The sequence below is a fragment of the Spea bombifrons genome, chromosome 8 (assembly GCF_027358695.1).
Source record: "Spea bombifrons isolate aSpeBom1 chromosome 8, aSpeBom1.2.pri, whole genome shotgun sequence".
In the NCBI taxonomy this organism is placed as follows: Eukaryota; Metazoa; Chordata; class Amphibia; order Anura; family Pelobatidae; genus Spea; species Spea bombifrons.
The window spans coordinates 6,244,924-6,270,482 of NC_071094.1; the positions used below are offsets into that span (position 1 = coordinate 6,244,924).

A 25,559-nucleotide genomic window follows, 5' to 3' on the forward strand; every position below is an offset into this window, starting at 1 on the left:
GAAGGGTATCCCTTGCCAAAGGTATTAACGTTCATTATCTTTCTTTTTTCCCAAGGTGGAAAGAAAATGTTTACGCACTATGTTCTAAGTGTAGCCTTCCCCACCCCCATCCTTTTACCTTTCCTTGCTTGAAGTGTTTAAAGATTTAAGAAGAATTAACTGCCAAATTGTACAGATCTATTTTAAACTAAATAATACTGAGCACTTTTGCCCCCCCTCCTCATATTTTTTGCTGGTTTAGCCATCTCTGTGAAGTTCTGTTTTGGTGCCAATAAAGACCGTTTAGGATCTCCACGTTGATTAGAGGTAACTCTCGTACCGTAAGGGATCTTATGGGCCCGAGGGCCACATAGGGCAGGTGCAGACATCTGGAATCTGTGACGGTCCGGGGGCTTGGATCTGCCCCCACATGCCACCTAACATTTCTTTAATATTAGGAGGGGCAAGTATATAAAGAAGCCCCAGTCCCCATTTATTAAAAAAAGGGCACACAACATTCATGTCGGAATGAGAATCCGGCCCCGGTATTAACCTGGCTAAAGCCTACAAAGGATACAGGCTGTTCACCTCTTTGGTACACGGAACACAGAGACGCTTTGAGTACCCATCGCCATACGCATGATACAATTTGCCATTCAGTTCTGAGAACTGCATTACTGCTAAAATAAACCGATATATATACTAAACCCGCGTGTGCCTCGTCTCTCAGCAGCTGATTAAATGGATGTTTGGGTAAAGAGCGAGAACGACCGCTTCATCTTAGTAAACGGAAGCTTTCAGTTCTAAAGAAATCTCTCTGTTACAGAAGCCTTACGTAGCGGCAATCGCTATAAATACTTCCATAGTGTTTATATAGTATTTATATCGGCCGCCGTCCACCTCCCTGCAAGACGTCTGGCGTGGCTGAAGCGCACATGCAAGGGTTAAGACATTCTTGAGCTGATTTGACATTAGTAAATATGGCGCAGTTAACCCCTTATTCTTTGCATCGTTAACAAACAACACATTTGGCACAAGCCGAGTTTTTCCTTAATATTTATTTAAAGCCCCCTCCCCCGCTCATAGAAGAAGCCATGTAATACTGTACATAACAGTGAACACGCCAACATGCACATCACAGTGAGCTCCACGGCAGATACCAGCGCGGGAAACCAAGCTAAGGCGACACAGACTCCTGAAACCGCGGCCCGGCCTTAACCGCTAGAGCCTCGTCCTCGGCGACGTCCCGGATCCACGTTCATCTGCAAAAAGCTTAACTTTTTCTTCAGACCTCCATCCAGCAAAAAGGTCCAAGTACTCGGCCGAGCGTCCGACGTTCCCGACAGCAAGACGTTGTTTGTTTCTGATCAAGCCGGGGGGGGGGTTGTTACACACGGGAGGCGCTACGGACAAGGAAGGTACTAGAAGCTGGCGGCAGGCGGGTCGGTTCCATCCTTCACCCAAATTCTAGGGGTCGCGCTAAACACCGGCTCTCGCCTCCTGTGAGTCCTTCCCTCGGACTTAATAAACTAAAGATCTGCGTCAAGTTCTGGAAACCTTGCGGAGCTGAAGATCGGATGAATCCACAACTTAGTGAAACTAAGACCTGGGAAGTTAAATTGTCTCTTAAATAATTTGACTATCTGTAACATTATTTCCAAGGAACACTAAGGGTTAAACGCAGTGTCTGTGCACGCAGCTCATTCCGAAGGTGCTTCTAGAAGTGCATCAATCAGACGACGGGTAGCCAACGCCGCTCTAGCAAAGCGAGAAGATCCGTCGGGGCCTGTATGGGAAAAGCAAAATGTTTTTATATTGATTTAGATTAAAGAGGACGGGGGGGGGGTGAGAGGCATTTCTCTACTAAACGAAGCTCAGTTCCTGTACTGATGATGAGGTCTCGCTGTTGAATGTATCGCCTCTTAGATATGACACAAGCAGAGGGCCGTATGTTTAGTTAGTGCGAGTGAATGGAATGTATCTAAATGTAATGGAAGAATCTGGTTCTAGAGCCAGACCAGATGGCGTTCTAGAGCACCTTCATCTAGGTCCAACCACCATACACACATGTTCCTACTAAACCATACATGAACATTCCCTAACTCTATCGCATTGTGCCAGGGAACCGTATGGAAGAAAAACCTTTCCAGGAAATGCATTTATTAATACTAAACCCAAATGTCACCTACTTTAATGTTCTAGACAACTAAACAAAGGCCACATGGACTATCAATAAGTTGGGATCTGAGGAGACCTTAACCCCGCACGTGTGACAATATCCACTGACATTAAGTGTAAATACAGATGCTACTCCGGTATTTATCTCACCAACTGGTGACCTCATCATTGGCATAAAACCCCTAATATTACACCTCTCCTGTTGCATCATTAAAGGCCCACCTTGGCCGTTAGCCTGCCCTGGTTTCCGCTTCGATCTTCTGCTCCCCATGGAGGTGTTCTGGCTCCTGAGGCTGGGTCACAGCTTGCCGTATGGCTATCTCCGGGCCACCCCCGTAAATGTGGAAAAGGTAGTTCCACGTCTCTTCAGAAATCTGTCCGTAATCGGCCCCTACAGAAGAAAAAGCCGCGACTGAAAAGGGGGCAACTAAACCTATACAAATCCAAAGTAGCCGGACAGAGAATTACCTGGTTTTAGTTGGACTTGGCCGCTGCTCTTGGTTAGAGCCACCTTACTGTTATCAATCGGCCCCGGTGGGTCTGAAACAAGAAAAAAAACATTTACGGTCTAGAAGGGTCATTATCTCCTAAACCATAGTTGATGCCACCACTGTTTATGTATTATTGCCCCCCCCACTGATGGGGTCTTTGCTAATTTACTGCAAATTTAAAAGTAACCCTCCCTGCCCTCCGAGAGTATAACCCAAAAACCATCATCAGAGCTTCTAACGGGCTTCATACCCCACGTGCAATCGGTTGCAAAGTAAAAAAACGAGATAAGAAAACAGGGATACGTTTTATCTGAGTTGATAACCTTGATAATTTTTTTCTCCAGTCGCGTTTCACAAACAGTAAGTAAGTAAGAGGTATTTACCATTGTCCTTTCCTTTGACAAACGCTTCCCATTCGCGGAACCATTGCATGCTGATACAGTATATGACGCCAGGAGACTCTTCGGCCTGGAACGCCTTATTCAACTGAAGGAGACAGAAGAGACGGGCAAAGTTCCAAGCAGACGCTCATCAAGTTTAATTATTATTATTAATATTATTTATTGTTTAATGCACTCGATCAGGAGGCGAGAGAACACTTTCATGACATCTTCAGAATGCCGGGAGGGCCAGACAAAGACGATGCGGTGCGGAGGATATCACATAACCAAAAGTCACATATAGAGCCACATATTAAATAATTCGCTTCGGCACCATCGCAGGGTTGACGGCAGAGGGCGGTTATTAGAGGGAACTAATCGCAGGGACACAAGGTTTATAAAACCCTACTTTGACCTGGAACCGTGTATGCGATACGCTGCAGAAAGCGCATGTATCCGTCCCCGTTCTCACCTTAATAAACGTGTCGATTTCAGTCTTCCTGCGTTTGGCCAAAGCCTCGATTTCCACTTGACAGATGGAGCAGACGTACAAATGATTGACGGCCGGACCTCCGCCAAACCTGCCGGGGTAAAACCAAATTCTAACACACCACGCTAAGCACACGGATCTCAAGCAGCGCACGGCATTAACTCCTCTGCGTATAGCTTTAAACCGCAGCTCCAGCAGTATGATGTAAAATATCCCAATTTTGGTTCACCCGGAATATAAACGACAGCCGTATTGAGTGATTTGAACCCAAAGATCATAAGGCAGCGAGGTCTGGTCTCTCCAGATGTATTCAGACTCCTGGAGGTCAATAAACCGACATACGATACCAGATAATATTACAATGTTAGGTTTTACCTGTTATACAAATATTCCCATACATTCTGGGGCAGAATCACCACCAAGTCATCGATATAATGGTATTTATTTGGGGGAATACCTGCAAAAAAAAAAATATAAAGTGCCATAACTTGAAGCAGCAGGCGGTCACCGACAGAGACGTCTGCAACGATTCCAACGGTTCGCTTTGGCCGAGAACGTTCTGATAAATGCATTTCTAGATTTATTGCACAAAGACCAGGAACTTGGATCTGCGGAGGGAGAACCGTCCACACAGGTCACCCCCGAGCATAAAGCCAGGATTTTAACGAGCAAATAAACTATCAGCCCCTGCGTAGTGTTGGTGCCAATATTATTTTATGTGCATCTTATCTTTGATTGATCCTGCCCCGTCAGAACAGAAAGATGAGGCAAATACAAGACACGAGACATCAGGTCATCATTCAACGTTAACTAAACGCAAACAACAAACCCGAGATCCGCCAGCAGTATTTTAGAACGTACGTCGTCTGTTAATTTTTATATGGTGGGGATAGAACCATATGCTACAGGGCAGAAGTAGGTTTAATCACACATTAGGCAGGGTGGGTACAAAGATGGAGACCACCAAGTGATTCCCAGGGGCACTAGACCCTGTGCCTATATTTCTGACATGTCCTACCTCCGTGTGAGCACAGAAAGCTCTGGTTAGTGATCAGTCCGGGTTCCGCGAACGTGTTGAATTTGTTGAGCCATTCGCGGGAAATATAAAACTGCAAAAGGCCGGATTCCTTCATGGCTGCCAAGGACACGACCTTCTGCCTCTCCCGCTCGGCATCCTCGTTGCTCTTCCTGGGAACGAAAAAAGGTAAAGAAGGTTTGGAAACTACAGAAGGAATTATTTGGTCAGTGAAAGGAGGGAAAAAATGGACATAGAAAAAAAGGAGGAAACTAAACCACCCTGAACCCTTGGATTTAATAACCCCTCAATCCTCCTGCTTAAGCTCATCCAAATTCCTGGGACGTCTGGTGTGAACGGCTCTTGAGGTCATTCGGTGGCATCGCTAATGGGTTAGATTTGGGAACTAGCCTAGGGGTTCATATCCTTTCCCAACCCACACTGAGAATGTTAGAATGATGTATTCGATATGGACAAGAACGATACAATAACGTGCGTGTTATTATTTTGTTCATTATTGCAACTTAGATATCGTATTATAAGAGAAATGTAAAAATAAATGCTGGTAATTCCAAAGGCCTCTAACGGCTGCACTCACGGAACCCACTTTGCCTTCTGATATTTCAAGATTGGGTTTTGTTGAAGCCCGCAGATGAAAACACAAACTTCAGACTTCAATGTAAGGTAAAGACTCCCTGCCCCCCCCTCCGGCTCACCTGTAGAAGAGGACATAGGCCTCTGCGTTCTGAACCACCGTCTCATGGACCTCCGTGACGTACTGATCATCAAACTCGTACCACTGGCCATTAATTACATTCTGGCAATAAGATATGTAGTGGCCACCTGGAACAGAGAACAGGTGGTGGGGCAGGAGGCACAGCAAACACAGAGAAGCACTAAGCTGCCGGCCGGCGGATAAATCGGGCCTGGAGCCAAGGTTTCTCGTACTCACTGCCTGCCGTCCCGTGATGGCAAATGACAGCCAACAGGTCATAGCTTGTGGTTCGCGAGACACACTCTTTGGCCAGGAAGGGCCGGAGATTGAGCCCCTCCAGAGGGAAGGATACGTGGCTGTTGATTTTGAAGGAGTACATCACTTCGTGACGGAAACGCTTCAGGTGAATGCAGAGGATCTAAAGAGGAACGTGAGAGAACATGAACCGCAGAGCGATGACCTCGCACACGTCTCCTCAACACATCTCAAACATACAACAACAAATGGAGCGGGTGATTTAGGGTTATCTTCTACGCAGTAAAATCCATAGGTTAGCGGTAAAGGTCAACTCACCTCTGGCAAACGTAAAACTTTACAATACTTAACGCCGTTTCGTAGCCTGCAATGATTAGAAATGGGATTAATTTATTTTAAAACAACGAGTGATGAAGGAGAGAGCGTTTAAAGCGCACTTACTTTTTACATCGCTCACAACTGTACATGTTATCACCTGCGGGGAGAGAGACGGGCAGAGCTCAGAACGCGGCTGACGCACCGGGACGCAGCACGGACTGCGGCTTTACGTTTGCCGCATGCTCAGCAAGACAATTTATGGAACCATTTAAGTGATTTAACCCATGAATGCATGCACCCCCCCCTGCTTAATAAACCCTGGGTTAGGATAAATAAAGTAGATGGGCAGACCAAATGGGGGCCCTGAAAGCTGTGACTTCTAGAGTGTTACGTCCCTAAACTCCAGCCAATCACAGAAAGGGGTGAGAGACTGGAACAGGTAACATCTAATGGACTATTAAAGTTCTCCCGTAGAATCTGATAGGGCTTTGGACAAATCTGAAAACAGCGAATTATCTGAGGAAAGTGAGGCTTGGCACTTCCATCCAGAAATAAATTAAAAATCGTTCCGGTATCTGCCGCACCTTTTAATTCATCTGCAGCAAAGAAGGCAGCCAGGCAGTCCTCCAGCGTCACCACCGGGCCCCAGAACCAGCTTGGGATGCAGGACACCACAAACCTGCACGCAGGAGACAAGAAAGAGGGGACCTTTAATCCCAGGACGAACGCTGAGACCGGCGCATTTAGGTCACAGAGGGAGCTCTCACCTGCGTATGTAGTCCATAAGGAATGTCAGCCAGCCCTGGGAGTTGTAGTTCTCCACGCAGTTTCCAGCCTTGGTAACAGAGCTCTGATGAATGGCGGAGTGGAGCTTCGCCAGGTCCTCTTTTCCCGGGATGGGTAGACACAAGTCCTGGAACGTCTCAATGGTGGTGGACACCTGATGAGAGCGCGGAACGCGTATAGTCATAGAACGCCTTGCAAATCGCATGCTACGTTACAGAAGGGACCTACCCTGTCGCACGTCAGACACTGGACAAGACTCAGGATGGATCCATCAAAGATATCAGAGATGACACTGCGGTACCGGACCTCAGACCGACGCTTACCGCCATTGTGAACTTGCGCTGAAAACACAACAAAGCCAACACTTAAACGTACTCAATACTTGAAGTATCCTTGATGAGTTGACATTTAAACACCGCTTACAGAAATAGAATAAAACCATATTCATCACACAAAACTGCAAGCAGGCAAACGACTCCGCAGCCAGTTACCTTTCTTTAGGACGTAGTGCGCCGAGCGCAGCGGGCTGGAGCGCGGGGGGCTGCTGGAGATCTTGGGGTGCGATTCAGTGGGGTGCGGGCTGCAGGGTCGGGACGAACAGTGCATGTAGGCTTCGTTGTCAGGCTCTGGAGACAGGAGAGACAGTGAGTCCCTTTTAACCTACAGACGTGTCAGACATACGGCCAAGCGCTAGATCACCTGGAATCATGGCAGTGTCTACATCAGCATCCTCATCCGCCTGCTCCGAGCTGGTCCTCCGGTGACAGTACGAGAGCCGCCTTTCCTTCAGCTTCTCCTTTTCCGATAAACTCCTTCCGGTCTCTTCCCGAATGAGAAGCTCCATCTCGGACAGCGAACCTCCGCCTCCTCTGCCATCCCCATCGCCCATCTCGCCCGACGAATCACAGGACAAAAAGTCCTCGTCGGTTGTGCAGCGATCCGCTTCCCGTTGTTCAACCCTCTCTTCCTCATCTCGATCCCTGCTTTCGGTAGGCACCGGCTCCTTTAGTTCTTCATGAAGGTGGTCCATGAGACAGCGCAGAAACTCTTGGGTATCCTGAGGAGCAGAAGTAGTAGAGACAAAGCCCCTTTAAATACCTTAAATACCACTCCTGCTTCCAAAATCCCATCCAACGTAATCACATCGATCCCTGCCTGTAACTGGGGATTCCTCAACTCACCTGCTGGGCATATCCACGGAACAGCGGGTTCACCAGTTTGATTCCATGAGACAGACTGGAAGGCACCACGTAGCTGGGTCTGAGAGAGAGAGAGAGAGAGAGAGAGAGAGAGAGAGAGAGAGAGAGAAAGAAAGATAAGAGGAGAGGAGAGAAAGAGAGAAGACAGAGAGGAGAAAGAGAGGGAGCAGCTTAACAAGATCTTTATTGCAAACGGCCCCTGGGAATGTGTGCTCAGCATTGTGGGAGTTGTAGTCCACGGCAGCTCTGAATGCCAGATTGTAAAAACAAGTAATAATCCTTCAGATGGTCCTAAAATCCGATCTGGGCTTTCAGTCCAAACCCAAACGCTGTAGCAGTCTAAACCAATATATTATGGGGGGCTCTTACCGCTTCTTGTGCCAAAGCTCAGAGATGAGTTTCTGGTAACTCTTACACAGCGCAGGCTTCTTGTCTGTCCGTACCAGGCCCCCACACTCTAAAAAGAACTGCGTCAAAGGAGGACTGCGGAGAAAAACGAGGTCAGAACTCTATGGAATCCGACTGATGTTTAACCCAAGCTGTGGCCGAGTCAGTGAAGGCAGCTGTATGCAGGGATGGATAACCCCTAATAACCAACTACCCCCAGCTCCTCGTCCCCCAATATATTTGGAAATATAAACCCCATTTTGCCTACACCATGAATATGCACCCCAGCACTTACCAGTTGGAGAGAGCCTGCAGAGCCGCGTTCATGTAACAGGAGTTCCCAATGTTTTTCATCCCCGTAAGACCTGAAAAAGAAACCAGAAAGATGGTGGAGTTCCGGACTGTGATGTCATCCAATAAGCGCGATCAAGTGACACCGGAATGACTGCATGTCTGTAAGATGTCACATCGGAGCAAAGGCAGTCCAACCAGGGATAAGTTAACGTGCCAGCTGTCCCAAAACGATATTCTCATTATAATATGGGCAGTGAATATGCACGGCCCTTTAACTCTCTCTCTTGTTTAAAGGCATATGGTTTTAGATTGTAAGCTCTTTTAGCACGGCTCCCCTCATGCTTTGTTTCTGTGATGTGATGCACTTGTTTTGTCCTGTATGCTCATTGTACAGCGCTGCTGAATATTGCGGCGACATACAAATCATTAGATAATAATATTTAATTCAACAGAAATGTGAGCGGCCGAGCCGTGCGATACACAAACCTCCCAGGCCTGACTGCGCATGTAAAGAGTAGCAGAGACCACCAGAAAGAGACGCGCAGAGAGGCCATGATGTGTAATTGGTTATTAGATGTGAATGAATCTATGGAACGGGCTGCATTGGAAGAGCTTTATATCCAGTGCCCTCCGGTGGCGATAATCGGAACTGCAGAGAAAAAACACATGAACTCCATTACCCCTGGGCTTCACATCGTCATCGTCGCTCTCCGATTCACCATCATCCGCGACAGCTATGGGGACAGACTTCAGCATGTGGGCAGGTGGTGGCAAGTCCTGGGGAGGAAAAAAAAAAAAAATCATTAGGATTTAACCCCTCCGACGCCAGATAGATGCAAGCAGCACCGGGAGAGGAGTTCAAGAATAAGGACTCTTATTAAGCAAAGATTAGCGGCCCTTTAACAGTTCCACTGGAAACCCGCAATACACGGAGTGCGTGGGCTTCTGTGCGCGCGACGTGGAGAACACGCACCCGGTGTCCGAGCTTGGGAGAGGTTGTCTGGGAAGGTGGCGGAGCCCGGGGGTCGAGGAAAACCTCTCTTTCGCAGGCGTAACACCAGACGCGGAAGGTGGTCAGATTCACCGTGAGATTGTGCTTCTTGGCCTGGAAGAGTCAGACGCTGGATGAATAAAAAGAGCTGACACCAGGGGAGGAAAAAATAATCAACAGACGAATAATAACGAGTCTGCGTGACGCTGACCTGCGCATGCAGCGTGCTGTGATCGGCGTACGACTCTCCACAACCCACATACTGACAGCCATCCTAAAACGAGAGAAGCACCCAGCTGAAACAAGGCTCCTCCCACCACCTGCTGACTGGCACACCCACTCAGGCGCCAATTACCTGCAGACACGCCCACAGGTTTGGTCCTCCGGCACCGCATGATTCGCACGATCCCTAAAAAAATTAAAAAAATCACACAAGATTAAAAATACCAAGTAACATAAATATCACAGTCACATTATTAAACAGCTTAAAGACAATTGTGTGTATTTTACTGTACTGAGAGGGTGGTAGATAAGTGGAACAGCCTCCCAGTAGAAGTGGTAGAGGGTAATACAGTGAATGTATTAAACATGCATGGGATAGACATATGGCTCCTGAATCTAAGACGAGACCAACGACTGATTAAGGCTTAGGCCTCCGCGTATTACATCATCAGATTAAAATTATCTAAGAGGACCAATCAGCAATCAGAATTCAATTGAGTAACCAATAACGGCAGGCGTTGGTTTCCTTCCATGCACGCTGACCTCACGGCCGGGAACGTACCTTTGATTTCAGAATGAGATCTTCCTTAGTGACTTCTCCGATGGAGTCCAGATGGGGGCAGAAGTCGTCCGCCTCCACCATGTCGCCCGGGGTAATTTGATATCTTCCTCGGTTGGGCGAAGGCCGCCTTACAGCGAGAAAAGCTTTACGCCCCCGAGAGACGCTGGGAACGCAGACTTCAGAGGCCGGAAAAACGAAGAAGACACAGTTAATATCCGAACAATTGGCCGATTGTTCTGAGCCGCCCCGCTCGGCTGCTGGAACCCCCGCCAGGACCCCCACCGGCCGGGACCCCGACAAACGGGCTGTAAATCCTTACAGAGATAAACCCGGCTCAAAGAGAACAATAAATAGGCATTGTTCCAAAAACTACACCTATTCTGGGCAGCCGTGGGTTAATTTGCTAGGTCCCGTCGGCCAGGAGCGCCGGGTACCCGTGAGCTCGCACTCACATGCGCGGTCTCCGGACAAGCAGGGCAATGATTTCATCAATCAAACCTTAACCTAAAATATCCTGTTGTACAACGCTGCGGAATATGATGGCGCTATATAAAACAATACATGATAATAATAAAATATAACATATAAGTCCAGCAAAGCTCTAAGTCGGGCTTTTAATGCTGAATCACACATAGGTCACGTGTACATACATGAAATATAAAGAAACCCCCCCCAAAAAGGATATTCCTGCCCCCCCCTGCTGTACGATTAATCATATTAGTCATATAAAGCCTCCCATCCGTGTGATGAGCATGTATGACAGCAAAGATCATGTACAGGACACGCCGGCCATCCCTGCCGATTTATCTGCGGTGTCAGCATGCGGTTACTGCATCCCACCGTGACCTCTCCATACATCCCAGCCGTTAACTCTTAATGTGACACGATGCAAATCAGCGAGGTCACCGCAGAAATCCACCAACATCCCCTCACATATATGTATAAAACATTACACGCTACCGCGTCACTGCTCATCCATGACCCAGATAAACCGGTCTCACCCCTTCCCTTCTTTCTGTGTTAATTTTGGCCTGTCGCTCTCTAATATACTATATGTATGTAATCTGTCCCCCCTCCTTTACATGTATACATACCGGTCCCCCCCTCTCTCCTCTACATATATACATACCGGTCTCATCCCCCCCTCTACATACATACATACATACCGGTCTCACCCCCCTCTCTCCTCTACATACATACATACCGGTCTCACCCCCCTCTCTCCTCTACATACAAACATACCGGTCTCACCCCCCCTCTACACATATACATACCGGTCTCACTCCCCCTTTACATACATACCGGTCTCACCCCCCCTCTACATACATACATACCGGTCTCCCCTCCCCTCTACATACATACATACCGGTCTCCCCTCCCCTCTCCTCTCCATACATACATACATACCAGTCTCACCCCCCTCTCCTCTACATACATACCGGTCTCACCCCCTTCTCTCCTCTACATACATACATACATACATACCGGTCTCGCCCCCCCTCCTCTACATACATACCGGTCTCACCCCCCCTCCTCTACATACATACATACATACCGGTCTCACCCCCACTCTCCTCTACACACATACATACCGGTCTCATCCCCCCTCTCTCCTCTACATATATACATACTGGTCTCACCCCCCCCCTACATACATACATACCGGTCTCACCCCATCTCTCCTCTACATACAAACATACCGGTCCCACCCCCCTCTCTCCTCTACATACATGCATACATACGTACCAGTCTCACCCCCACTCTCTCCTCTACATACATACATACCGGTCTCATCCCCCCCTCTACATACATACATACCGGTCCAACCCCCTCTCTCCTCAACATACATACATACCGGTCTCACCCCCTTCTCTCCTCTACATACATACATACATACATACATACTGGGCTCATCCCCCCCTCTACATACATACATACCAGTCTCACCCCCTTCTCTCCTCTACATACATACCGGTCTCGCCCCCCTCTCTCCTCTACATACCGGTCTCGCCCCCCTCTCTCCTCTACATACATACTGGTCTCACCCCCCTCTACATACATACATACATACCGGTCTCACCCCCCCTCTCCTCTACATATATACATACCGGTCTCACCCCCCTCTACATACATACCAGTTTCGCCCCCCTCCTCCTCTACATACATACCGGTCTCACCCCCCCTCCCCTCTACATACATACCGGTCTCACCCCCCCTCCCCTCTACATACATACCGGTCTCACCCCCCCTCCCCTCTACATACATACCGGTCTCACCCCCCCTCCCCTCTACATACATACCGGTCTCACCCCCCCTCCCCTCTACATACATACCGGTCTCACCCCCCCTCCCCTCTACATACATACCGGTCTCACCCCCCTCTCTCCTCTACATACATACCGGTCTCACCCCCCTCTCTCCTTTACATACATACCGGTCTCACCCCCTCCTCCCCTCTACATACATACCGGTCTCACCCCCCTCTCTCCTCTACATACATACCGGTCTCACCCCCCCTCTCTCCTCTACATACATACCGGTCTCACCCCCCTCTCTCCTCTACATACATACCGGTCTCCCCCTCCCCTCTACATACATACATACATGTCTCACCCCCTCTCCGCTACATGTATACATATCAGTCTCACCTTCCCTCTCTCTCTCTCTCTCTCTCCTCTACATGTATATATTCCAGTCTGACAGTCTCTCTCTCTATATATATATATACACCCCCCTATATATATACCGTATATATACTGGTCTCCTTTTCCCACTATATACCGGTTTAACCCCTCTCTTCCCGTACACATTCCTATCCCCCTCCCTCTCTCCTGTCAGTGGCGGCTCCTGTGGGGTTCTCGCACTGTTAGTGTATTGCTGAGTCTGGGCCCTGGAACGGGTCAGTGTATACATTATTATACAGCCATATACGTCTTCTTTGGCTGCTGTTTAGGTATTCTTCCGATGTGTCCGTGGACTGGCACGGCAGTCCTGAGAAAACACAAACGGCCCCGGGGCGCAGGGGATGCTTACCTCCCTATGCCATGCCAGCCTCTGCAACGGTCCCCCTCTTGCTGCAGCTGTTGACGGTTGATTCTCGGCCCCGCCCCGCGTTGCCAGAATGGAGGCGGAGTTCTGGAAGCCTCCGAGAGGCATCCATGCGTCATACCGCGCGACGGAAGTAGTGAGCGATTGCTGCTGTTTATGTGAAGCGCTGGGGGATCGTGCGGTGCTGGTGAAAGATGCCGGCGGGGAAAAACTTCCGGAGACGAAGAGCTTCATCCTCCGAGGAAGAAGAGGAAGATGAGGTCACTAAAGCCGTCAGGTAAGTGAAGTGCCCCTGAGGTTACTGCACGTCCTACCGCAAGCTCGTTGGAGCAGGGCCCTCGTTTCCTATCCAAATCTTCATGTTATGTATTACTTGCCATGTACTGGTTGTACAACACTGCGGAATATGACGGCGCTATAATCTATAAAGAATAATTACAGTCCAGCAGGATAGTTCACCAGTATGTAGCACTACAGCTGTTAAGGAACTACAACTCCCATGATGCTCAGCTTGGCACATAAACACTATTACTTAGGAGGCTGGCTGGTAGTTCTTCCACAGCTGACTGCTCCTGCTAATGGCAGTAGATCTCCATCTATTAGAGCTACATGCCTCCTTGTACCCCATCTTTTTCCTCAGGGGCCACAAATGTGCCAGAATCTGCATTCCCAAATAACAAGTGGTGCTTGAGGAAAATATAACTACAAAATGCGTAAAGAGATTGCATGTTATTTCTTTACTTGTGCGGTAAGTGCATGGATTCGTCATTCAACACACTAGCTTTTAAGAAGCTAGTTGCGCTGCTATGGCAACAAAGCCATCCATGTTACTGCAACATTATCCTTCTGGCCAGTACAATCCCAACATCTGAATTTGGTGTTGTCTCGGCTCTCGGATTCCTTTAAGCTTTACACGAAAACTAGGCACGGAATAAAAGGCTTGGCTGTCTGGTGCACAAAACACATCATTTTCTATTGTGCTAAACATAATAATGATATTTGAGATCAAATTGATATTTTTGTTATTATGTCAGAATGAAGCTTGAAGAAGCCAAGGAAGTGCAGAGCCTGAGGAGACGGCCAAAAGGAGTCAGGTATTTTTGGTTTTCTTCATCTCCGAGCGACATATTGTTCAACATTAGAAAAAAACAATAAAAGTATTATTAATTCTATACGTTTCATTTCCAGTGCGGCTGCCCTTTTGGTGGGTGAAAAACTGCCAGAAGAGGCCATACTGGCGGTAGGTGTGAAAGAGACCGAATCAGTATAACGAATTGTTTGCGTGTCGTCCCAGATTATATAGCGTCTGACACCGTTCATCTTTCTTCTACAGGATGACCCTTTCAAGATAAAATCTGGAGGGATGGTGGATATGAAGAAACTAAAAGAACTTGGCAAGGAAAAGTAAGATGTATACATTATGATCTTGCTATAGAAACGTGTCGCATTTTCCTTTACAGCGTGCAAATCTCTGAATGGGAGAGTGGCTTTTAGCTCCTCCCACTCCATACTTGGCTCCACCCATTGTAAAATAATTGACTCCAACCGCCTGTAGTCCGCTCCATTCTCTCTCTTTACAATACATTATTTTTTGCTTGTTTGTATTCATCTTACATCATCTCTGAAAATAAACGCTGTTTCAGGATCGGAGAAGAAGATGACTTGAACTTGGGCACATCTTTCTCTGCGGAGACCAACCGACGCGACGAAGATGCTGACATGTGGGTAGCGCGAAGGACTGCGTAATGTGCACGATAATTTATTTAAATTATGATCTTATGAATAACTGCTTTGCCACCCAGGATGAAGTACATCGAGACCGAGCTCAAGAAAAGAAAAGGGATCGTCGAAAACGAAGAGAAAAAAGTCAAATCAAAAACCGCGGAAGACCTCCTGTATGAGTTGCCTGAAAATATCAACATCTTGTCTGCAAAGAAAACTGAAGAAATGTTATCTAACCAGATGCTGAGTGGAATCCCAGAGGTGGACCTTGGCATAGAGTAGGTGTTCTGGGTTCCAGATATACCTGAGGTCATGCAACCTGTCCTGTTGTGGATTATTGTTATATTGGGGTCAATCCTTAAATTTAGGTGTAGTTAGCATTAGACAGACCCCGGGAGTCTGAGAGCCGGAGCTCTTACATGTTACCGCTATCTGTCCTTTAGGAGTATTTAAAAAAGGTACAAATAATACAGAGCAAAATTAAAGAAGGGCCACTAACATGATGTCATTATATTAAAGCCAGCTCTTTACTATCCTAAAGAGGGGGCTATGCCAGGACATTCAGGATGCCTATAAGGACTATGCGTGTTCAGATTTTTTTTTTTAGTCCGTGTTAATAACTGCCTGTTTTTATAGATTTCAAAGTGCAGATTTAATGGTTTCCATCACTGCCTGAAGAATCTGCGGCTTAGATTTGTGTAAATCTATAATAAGTGCGGTCCCGTTGATCAGCGCAATAATGTATTAATATTATTTCTTTTAGTGCAAAAATCAAGAACATCATTTCGACAGAGGAGGCCAAAGCCCGACTTCTTGCAGAGCAGCAAAACAAGAAGAAGGATAAGCAGACTTCCTTTGTCCCCACCAATATGGCCGTCAACTACGTGCAACACAATCGATGTGAGATTTTAAGCAACGTTGGCAGCGTTATGTAATGATTAGTAAGATACGTGCTGGAGGAGCTGTGTGGCTACGGGTTTTCTTAAATGTCCCATATTGGTATTATTTTACATTAATTTATATGGTACCGGCAGATTCTGTAGAACTATCACAATAGATCAGTGAGAAATTGACTATACCATATAGACGTACGGAAGGAGAAGAGGGCCATGCTCGGGTGCATGGACAGTCTATTAGCTCGGCATTGCTAAAAGCTTTATCTGTTGTGTAGCATCGTGGGAACTTTAGTCCAAAGCCCCTGACTGCTGGACGGCGTCCTTGTTTATCCTCCTGCTTTCTGTTTTCAGTTTACCAGGAGGATCATAGCGCTCCCTTGAGGCGTCACAAAGAGGAACCAAAACCCCGTCCCCTCCGGGTAGGAGACACGGAAAAGCCAGAGCCGGAACGTAAGTCAAACACGAGAGAAGAAGCCGGTTTTAGAAAATCACAAAGCTTTATACCGTATTGTGATGTAAGAGATCTGACTTGAGCCGTCTGTTGGCGGATATTCAGGTTATGTTTTCTTGAATCAGGTAGCAGTCCAGCAGCAATGCTTTGGGCAGCTCCTTATTTATTTATTTTTATATGTAAAAAGGTTAATGTATTTTTCCATTATTTATTTTTATTTTTTTGTATTTATTCTTTACAGGATCTCCTCCCAACCGCAAGCGGCCATCCAACGAGAAAGCCACAGATGATTATCATTATGAGAAATTCAAGAAGATGAACAGACGTTACTGAGCCCAAGACGACCAGACCCCTGTGACTTGCAGGAGGGGGGCTCTATGGATTAAAACTTTTGTTTTCAGTGCTAAATGACAGCCCAATAAATGAGTGGCTCGTATTAAGGACAATTAAGAGGGGAAAAAAATCTTTCTGCATAGAGCTTTATTTTAAAGCCTTAGTCTTACTGAGAGTTTTTTTTTCCACTTGTCCGACTTCTTGGGGTTTCTTTTAAAATGTTAAAATCTCCCCAAACTTGCTGAATGCGTAAAGAATGAATTTCCACTCACAGTTGAGTAAATAAGCCCCTAAACAGTATTGCTGGGTTTCCCCACCAAATGCCATTCAGTAATTTACAGCACATCCTCGCTCGGTAGAAAGGTGCTGCGTTGTCCATAGTTTAAAGTGTTTACTTTTTATACATAATCCCCACTTTCTTATATCTGACATATATTATTCTGCCGGTAACTGATCATCCACATCTAGATGCCAGACTCTTCTATGGAAAGCTGATAATTTAATAATCCGCCGTATGGGTTTTTTTTGTTTCCGACTAAACCATGACATGATGACAGGCAGATAAACACTGCAAGATTGCACCCGGAATGATGTCATTTATTTTGGAATCTGATCACTCAGGGTGATTAATGAATTAATTAGGCTTCTAAGTAATTGATACCGATGTGTTTTTGTGTGTTTCACTATAACGACGCCTGCCTCCCATTAGCTGGACCGGCATTAAGGTGCGTTTTTTTTAATGGTTTAAGTTAAATGGTCTACCGTTCAACCTAAAATTACAACTGTGTCTAGTTTTGCTTCCGCAATTGTGTAATTTTACCATAAAATGATTTTTTCCTGTAAAATACTAAATTCTGTTCGTATAAACATATTTTTACAGTACAAACATGGCTCAGTTATTGTACTTTGTGCCCAAAACAATGATTTTTTGATTCAGAAATGTGGTACTGGTTGTCAAATGTCATATTAATTATTTGGGGGTGTGTGTGTGCGTGTATATATATATATTATTGTGATATGAGCAGCAGTGGGTGGTCACTTAAAGAAATGCATGATATTGCTTGATATAAGTGAGCCCTGTGAAGACTGTGGGTGTTGCCCTTAGTAGGAATGGCGGCGGAGGCGCGAAGGAAGTGACGTCACTTGCAGACTGAAATCCCTAACCGGGAAATGAGTGCTGGTCTGGACCATGAAACTCCTCGGTTCGGTTTTGTTTTTACTTCTCCCGGGCCTGGTGAGCCCAATGGAGCCTGTTACCATGACAATCGGGACAGTGTCGGTCCTAACCGGACTGATCTCTTATTATAAGCTGAACTGTTACTTCCGGGAATGCTGCAACGAGGAACCGACTTTTAACGCTACAGGTACGGTGCGAGGAGACAGGTGAACGGGGGCTTGTCGTGCACTTTGTAACTAGGAGTGAATGATTAGATACTCGGCATTCCTCCACTTAGCAAAGTGCATACATCTCACCTAAATACCCACCATGTGTCCCTCTTTAGGACCCAAGTCCCTGCACCCTGCTGCCTTCCCTGTTTCCCCTCTTTAGGTTGCTGGGTATGAGGGTATCACAGAGTTCTACAGCCCTAAAAGCCCCAATAATGTGTATAGAAACAGCAAGACATTAGGTTGTAAATTAAACTTCTTCTAAATGCCCCTCTCAGTTACACCAATAGCTACCAACAGGCCCTAAGTACATCTGTCCTCACCGCCCCCTAATGTAAAGCTGACGCTCTTTAGCCATATGACAGGTTGGTTTTTATTACCTTTCCTGCTTTTTGTACATCGTTGGTGTCTATTTGTTTTTGTCCTGCTATCCATCGACACACCGAGATCTTGAAAGGGTTCATTCGGATCCACTTTTCGAATCCGGTTTCTCATTAACTCTCCCCATAAGGCAAAAAATATTTTCCCGGGGCATCAGCTGCCTCCTCCACCCCGCCTAGGTACTCCGCTGATTTGTATTCATCTTATTGCCCCTGCGTGGCAGACACATGTCGTCCACAACCTGTGTAACTGTTTGATCTATACGTTCGCTACGGTGCTGCATAGATCAAAATGTATATATTCGAGACGTCGCTGTCATTTTTCCATGGCGATTACACCTTAAATATAAGTATAAGCCGGAATTGTTATGGGTTTTCATAGTATGTATGTATATATATGTGTGTGTGTATAGTGCAAGTAACGGTGGTCCTCTTTGCCCCCCCCCCAGCGCTGGAGCTGGATTTTGACCGTAAAATATTTGGGCAGCACCTGGTGAAGATGGTGGTGGTGAAAGGAGTGTCTGGGTTCATGAGGAATAAGAATCCCAAGAAGCCGCTCGCGCTTTCCTTCCACGGCTGGACAGGAACCGGAAAAAACTACGTCAGTCAGATCCTGGCCCGAAATATTTACCCCGAAGGGATGAGCAGCAAGTTCGTGCATCAGTTTGTAGCCACGCTTCATTTCCCCCACGCTCAGCTCCTCGACACGTACAAGGTAAAAATCACCTCTTTAATTAATTGGCTTTTTGGGGCAGGACTGAGAGGAAGGCTTTCTAACAACACCAATTTTTTGTGGCAACCCCTCCACCTCTTTACCCCCCCCCGACTTCACCAAGTAACCTGTCACCAACTTCCCCCAAACTGCGGTGCCATCTCTGTGCCCCAAACGGCGCGCCGGTGCCATGTCTGTGCCCCAAACAGCGCGCCGGTGCCATCTCTGTGCCCCATCATCAACACAAGGGGGCAGGTTTAGAATAATACTGGTTCTGCCGCGGGCTGCCTCCTGTCTCAGCTTCCATGAGGCAGATGAAGCACAAGCTATACGTGGCTTTAACTAACGGCTTAGGTGACCGTCCCCCTGTGTTTACGCCGCTACAGGACCAGCTGCAGACGTGGATCCGGGAGAACGTGACGGCCTGCGAACGCTCCATCTTTATATTTGACGAAGTGGATAAAATGCACCCCGAGCTGATCGATGCCATTAAACCCTTCCTGGATTATTACGACCACATACAGGGGGTGTCCTACCGCAAAGCCATCTTCATCTTCCTCAGGTATGAAGGGCAGCGCTTTTGGAGACCCAAAAAGGTGATTGAAGAATCTGACGGGCCAATGGGTTCTTTCTGCCGGCACTATCAACGTATTTACACCACTGTTCAAACGTTTGGGGGTCACTCAGCTGTTTTCATGGAAAATAAGGATATTTCTGGCTGTAACATAATTGCAAAAGAGTTTCTAACAATCAATTAGCCTTTTAAACCTGAACTTGGATCACAGTTCCATTGGAACACAGGAGTGATGGGAGTGATAAAGGGCCATTGGAACACAGGAGTGATGGGAGTGATAAAGGGCCATTGGAACACAGGAGTGATGGGAGTGATAAAGGGCCATTGGAACACAGGAGTGATGGGAGTGATAAAGGGCCATTGGAACACAGGAGTGATGGGAGTGATAAAGAGCGATGAGCGCCTATGAAAAGATTCCATTAAAAATCAGCCGTTTACAGCTACAATAGCCATTTACAACATTAACCCCGTCTGCGCTGGATTTCTGATCCATTTCATGTTATTTCAGTGGACAAAATTTGCTTTTCTTTCAAAAACAAGGGCGTTTCTAACTGACCCCAAACTTTTGAACAGTAGTGTGTATTGCAATTAAACAAATACATTTTTTTTTTTTTAATATTAACCAATACATTGATCTTTACAACTAAATCAATGAATCATTTTCCCTTTGAAGTTGTAATCAGCTTTTTAATTATTATTATTTTTTTTTTTTTTACCCTTTACTCTTGTGTGTATATCTCTACTCTCTCCGTCCACCTTTTTCAGTAACACGGGAGGTGAAATCATTTCGGAGCTGGCTCTGGATGTCTGGAAGGCAGGAAAGAACAGAGAAGACATCAGACTGTCCGATGTGGAGCATCGCCTGTCTCTGTCTGCCTTCAACAATAAGGACAGTGAGTATTAAGAGAACCCCAGCAGTCCTGGGCTGTCTTTGGACCAAATGGTTCTACGCCAACATTTATCGGGTCGCGAAGTCATGGGAGTCGTTCAACCACAACCGGGAAGCTCCCTGGTGGCAGCCCATGATTTAGAGGAGTCAGGTGACTTAATTAAAACAACTGAATCTGTAATAGTTAAATGATCCACCTACTTCTATGAATCCTAAAGGGACAGTTTAATGTTCCGGGCAGACCCACTAAGAAAGAATGCATGAGTAACCCTTGTGCCTAACCCTCTTTCAGTACTTAAAATGCATTCTTACAAAATAAAGCACTTACTTAACATATAAATTGCAACCATGCTGCAAAAGCTGCCTTCTTACCCGTGATTCTTGCCACCGATTGGCTGCTTGAAGCTGTCAATCAGTGACCGGGAAGTACGGCCATTGATGATAATTTAAAGGTCCCACGCAGCTGGCCCATGCATTAAAGTGCTGGATGGCTGGAGCGCCTCTCTAATAAAGGAGAGCTTCTCACATTGGAGATGGACGACCCCACCAGACGGCAATGTGCGGCATGAGAAGTGGTTTGTGTTCCAATGCACAGCTCACAGTGACCCCTTTTACTTTGCCACAGGTGGATTTTGGCACAGCAGTCTCATAGACAAGAACGTCATTGACTTCTTTGTACCGTTCTTGCCTTTGGAGTTTCAGCACGTGAAGATGTGCGTTCAGCAAGAGCTCCGGGAGCGCGGCTACGAGGTGGACGAGGAGATCGTGGCCAACGTTGCAAAGGAGATGACTTATTACCCCAAGGAGGAACAAGCTTATTCCGTAAAAGGCTGCAAAGTCGTCTCCACTAAACTGGATTATTATCTATGATCGATTAAAAAACTTTGCGGGGGGGGGGTCCGATTAATTTTAACTTTTTTAAAGAAAAAAACTAAAATGAAGATCAGCTGTGGTGTTTTGTTGCCAGTCTGTGGAGTTGTCCTCACCGAAGCCTTCTTTCCCAAGTGCGACACTTTATGTTGGGACAATAAGGACATTGTCCGCCCGGCGATGAATTCTCGCACTACCGGTGGATTTCCGAAGCATTTCACGTGACTTTAAATAACCCGCCAGAATTTACACTTTAACCCCTTCACTGTTGGGAGGGTGACAAATGATATGAAGGCCGTCACGAAAATTTTGTATCTGAAAATTGGGACTTATTTTGATAAATGATGTATTTATAATGACGGACTTTGCGTGTCGTTCGTTTCTATGGGGTTGTAGCCACCGACTAATTGTTTGGTAACGGGGGATAGCCCGCAGGTCCTGGAAGGCATATGATGTCATAGACTGGTCAAGCCTCATAGGATGGTGATCTAAAAGTTGAAGAACTACCCCTAAGTGCCCTAAGTTATCCGGGTTGAATATTGGTGGCAATTAAGAATTTCCTATTTGGATGTATTCTCCTTAAGGGGCTTTGCAGCTCTCTTACTCCTGTCAATAACGCCTCCCCGATACCCCCGTATCCCTTTCTAGGATTCGTAATCTTTGAATTCGGCGGGGTCACTCGCTGCGCACGTTAGGGGGTCTTGTTACTTTCCCCACAACACTCGCAAAGCCGGATGTCAGGAGATGTGTTCAGCCTCACGCATCTCATTCACACACCTCATTCACGCACCTCATTCATTATCTAGGGCATGGGCAAAGGGGCCAATGCATTTGAGGGGATTCTGCAAACTTTGTAAGTTTAAAGGGACCGCTTAGCTAAAGTGCGTATAATGGTTGGAGCGTCCCTTTAAAAATATGATTCTGGAGCAAAACTGGTATTTATCATAGCAACAAACAGCTTGTCTGTGCCGGCTGAACTATTCCATTATAAGGAATAGTTTTCAAGCTTTCCACCAGAAACAAAGAATCAAAAACACGTTTGTATACTTAACAGAGTGTTCAACAAATCACATCGCAAAACCCTGAGAATGGTTATTGTCTTTCTGTCGGGGGGGCAGGATGCGGTGGATTAAAAAGTTGCGATTTTGTATCAATGACTGCGATGCTGTGACAAGGACATTGGTGACAGGCGAGGAAGCATCTGAAAAGGGGGTTAGAGAAGGGAAGCGTCAGTGCGGGAAAGACGATGCCTGGGAACGAGAAGAACAGAAGGGTAGGGATGGTGCCGTGGGAGAGGGATCCGGATGATACCGTCGCGTCTCCGGATCCGGATGATACCGTCGCGTCTCCGGATCCGGATGGTACCGGCGCGTCTCCGGCTCCGGATGGTACCGGCGCGTCTCCGGATCCGGACGGCGATAGAGCCGAGGCGGAGGAAAGACGGGAAAGGAACGTCTGCGCGGAGCTGGAGTTTATGAAGCTGGCTGAGTTGGCGCGACAGGACTCGGAAAGTACGAGAGCAGAACCCAGGAGGAGCAGGTCCTGCCCACTGTAAGTGCAGCCCCCCCCCCCCGATGTATAAACAACCGGCTTATTTGTGTAAAGCACTGGGGGTTTTGGGGGAATTTACATGGAAAATAAAACTAGCCAGAAAATTTAAAAAAAAGTTTCTGTGTTGAAAACTTTGAGATGCCTCTGAATAAACGCATTTAGTGGATGGGGACGGTTTAGCTGTAAGGGACCCCATCATGATGTAGCAGCGATCGGGGACGTTTCGCTGATGTCCGAGGATCTCACTCTTTAAGTAATGATGTCATTTCTATGATTCCGGCGTTAGTCGCAGGGTCTGTTGGAAGGATGAGGTTGGATCGGAGCCGGCGTACGGCCGTTCTGTGCTGGCGGGGAGGATCGTCCTGATCATCCTCTTACTGACCGTGTGCGTCTCTCTGCTGCCGCTCTGTGAGTTATATCCCCCTTTCATACGCTGCATATCCTCACATAATCCTTTTACTCGATCGTTTAGTAACATTTTTACTCTCTGTATAGTTAGGGAAAGCTCGCTGAATCCGCTACTACTGCTGTTCCACTTATACGAATCATTAGCTGGACGCCATAGAGTGTTAAGCAACTCAAACCTTTTATTATTTCATTTACGGTGACATCCTATCAGTATCTGCTTTTTGGTCACATGACAATTAAGTGTTCCCACCAAAAGCTATGAATGACCCAAACATTTGTGATTTAAGAATCATTTCTGGTAGAGCTTAGGGCATTCAATGATACCGGGAATGGGGGTTCTTATGCAGGTTTCTCCTTTCTCTCAGATCTGCAGTTGAACGTCAAGCTTAGCAGATATCAGGAGGAAAGGGATGAGCTGAGCTTTAATCTGAACCTCTCGATGGAGGTTCTAGAGGAAAAGCAGCACCTGAGCCTCCTCCTGCTAGCCAACCTGTCCTCCTTACTACAGAACTACACGGCCCTGCGAGACCAGACGTTACCCCAACTTCTCCACCAGATCAACATGCAGGAGCAGAAATACCGAGAGCTCCAAGAGAACTACACCGGCCTACTCAAGGAGTTCGAGAAGCTGGTGGAAAATCACCTACTTGTCCCTCGAGAGAGTGTCCTGCTGCAGAACTGCCAACCGAGGGAGTCAGGGGCCGCTAGTGAGCCTCATCATTGTCTGATATAGTGATAAAAGGGTATAGGTGTCATAAGGGGCTATAGGCGAAGTGTCCATACAGGGACCAGGCTACATGGATTGCGTCCTCTTTGAGGGGAGTGGCTTCGTGAAGGCGTGGCTAGCATAAGGGTGTGGCTAGCTATGCAAGGGGGTGTGGTTAGCCATGCGAGAGGAGGGCTAGCCCCAGTTAGTATTAAAAGGGTTGGGAGTGGGAGGAGATTTAGACAGGGTGGGGGCGTGGCTAAAAGTCTGTTCCCGAGAAAGAGGAGAGTGACCCGGAGACCTGGAAGGCATATGGTATATGGGGCATTTAGTGCAATTTCTGCCACCTACCCCCTGGTCATTAGCAATGGCACTTAAAGCAGATATATAGACCGTATAGGACTGCATGTAACCCATTGTGTGCTGACATGATACCCCGCAGCTTCTACCTGTATCGGAATTACTAATCTTAGAGGTTTCACACACACTTCTCGTGTTTTGCAGGTAAGACCTGCCTTTATTGCCCCCCAGGGTGGCAGCTGTACGAGAAGTCCTGCTACTTGCTGTCTCCGCATGCGCTTAGCTGGCAGGAGAGCCTGCAATGGTGTCAGAGGCAAGGAGGTCACCTGGCTGTGATTAAAAGTGAAGACAAGCAGGTAGGGCTCCTGAATCCAAGACGAGACCAACGACTGATTAGGGTTCTGGTCTGCTGGTGGCTTCTATGTTCCTAGTCTTCATTGTCCCCTTTCCGTTGCAGTATTTCATGCAGGGGTTTGTGAAGAGGACCTCCTGGATCGGATTGTCGGACCGGGATATAGAAGGAGACTGGCGCTGGGTAGATGGAACCCCATACGATACGACCCTCAGGTGAGATACCAATGCCGGGTTTTTATTCAGGGGGTAGAACCTGCCTCTCGGGGGGGCCGCTGACCGTCTTCTGCGTCCCTGCAGGTTTTGGATGTTGAACCAGCCGAATAACATGGGTAATGAAGACTGCGTGACGGTGACCCCGGGCTCCGGCTGGAACGACGAGAAATGCTTCAGGTTCTACAGCAGCGTCTGCGAGCGCATAGCCCACCAGCTCCGGTGGAACGGCGACGTCCTCAGCAACTGACCTACAGAGGACACGTCCCATCATCTCAGTACCTTCTGGCCTTCAGGAGACAATGACCCTCGTCTGCAGACCGTCTCACTGGAAACATAATAAGCTTCTGTTGCGTTTTTTCCATGTAAACCTCTGACCCTCTGTTATCCTGACCTTTCTCTTCCTGTTGAATCCTTTAAGTGTCGCGTGTGGTTTTCTCTTACTTTCACTTTCATTTCCGATAAATTCAAAGAAATGACAGGAATAAAGAACCCACTGGAGCTTCT

The 25,559-nt window shown here is 47.0% G+C and overlaps 4 protein-coding genes and 1 long non-coding RNA gene across 5 annotated transcripts; 3 read left to right on the forward strand and 2 right to left on the reverse strand.

Moving 5' to 3' along the window:
• Nucleotides 1-2,384: 2,384 nt before the first annotated feature.
• On the reverse strand, nucleotides 2,385-13,369 carry LOC128502870 (ubiquitin carboxyl-terminal hydrolase 20-like). The gene is given in 24 exon segments (XM_053472817.1): nucleotides 2,385-2,548; nucleotides 2,626-2,697; nucleotides 3,032-3,134; nucleotides 3,501-3,609; nucleotides 3,894-3,975; nucleotides 4,537-4,706; nucleotides 5,250-5,376; nucleotides 5,486-5,666; nucleotides 5,822-5,867; nucleotides 5,945-5,978; nucleotides 6,406-6,500; nucleotides 6,589-6,761; nucleotides 6,836-6,948; nucleotides 7,099-7,264; nucleotides 7,266-7,664; nucleotides 7,789-7,867; nucleotides 8,176-8,289; nucleotides 8,489-8,558; nucleotides 9,168-9,264; nucleotides 9,461-9,592; nucleotides 9,690-9,752; nucleotides 9,834-9,887; nucleotides 10,263-10,405; nucleotides 13,296-13,369. Coding segments are annotated over 23 exon segments (2,721 nt in total). The 5' UTR covers nucleotides 10,344-10,405; nucleotides 13,296-13,369; the 3' UTR covers nucleotides 2,385-2,387.
• Nucleotides 13,370-13,421: 52 nt separating this feature from the next.
• Nucleotides 13,422-16,885, forward strand: C8H9orf78 (chromosome 8 C9orf78 homolog). Its single transcript, XM_053472834.1, has 9 exons — nucleotides 13,422-13,587; nucleotides 14,345-14,404; nucleotides 14,499-14,550; nucleotides 14,644-14,714; nucleotides 14,954-15,031; nucleotides 15,113-15,310; nucleotides 15,796-15,932; nucleotides 16,280-16,378; nucleotides 16,621-16,885. The coding sequence occupies exons 1-9, from the start codon at nucleotides 13,505-13,507 to the stop codon at nucleotides 16,710-16,712; spliced, it is 870 nt and encodes a 289-aa protein (XP_053328809.1). The 5' UTR covers nucleotides 13,422-13,504; the 3' UTR covers nucleotides 16,713-16,885.
• A 997-nt stretch (nucleotides 16,886-17,882) lies between these two features.
• LOC128502879 (torsin-1A-like) lies at nucleotides 17,883-21,882 on the forward strand. Its single transcript, XM_053472832.1, has 5 exons — nucleotides 17,883-18,076; nucleotides 18,928-19,193; nucleotides 19,577-19,752; nucleotides 20,530-20,657; nucleotides 21,279-21,882. Exons 1-5 carry the CDS (start codon nucleotides 17,902-17,904, stop codon nucleotides 21,521-21,523), a joined length of 990 nt encoding a protein of 329 aa, XP_053328807.1. The 5' UTR covers nucleotides 17,883-17,901; the 3' UTR covers nucleotides 21,524-21,882.
• On the reverse strand, nucleotides 20,483-21,076 carry LOC128502899 (uncharacterized). The gene is made up of 2 exons (XR_008355179.1): nucleotides 20,982-21,076; nucleotides 20,483-20,571 (listed from the first exon to the last, which is right to left on the reverse strand). It is a non-coding gene; the product is annotated as an uncharacterized LOC128502899 (long non-coding RNA).
• Nucleotides 21,883-24,035: 2,153 nt separating the features above from the next.
• Nucleotides 24,036-25,556, forward strand: LOC128502887 (C-type lectin domain family 4 member E-like). Its single transcript, XM_053472840.1, has 4 exons — nucleotides 24,036-24,189; nucleotides 24,693-24,844; nucleotides 24,946-25,055; nucleotides 25,140-25,556. The coding sequence occupies exons 1-4, from the start codon at nucleotides 24,045-24,047 to the stop codon at nucleotides 25,300-25,302; spliced, it is 570 nt and encodes a 189-aa protein (XP_053328815.1). The 5' UTR covers nucleotides 24,036-24,044; the 3' UTR covers nucleotides 25,303-25,556.
• The last annotated feature ends 3 nt before the right edge of the window (nucleotides 25,557-25,559 follow it).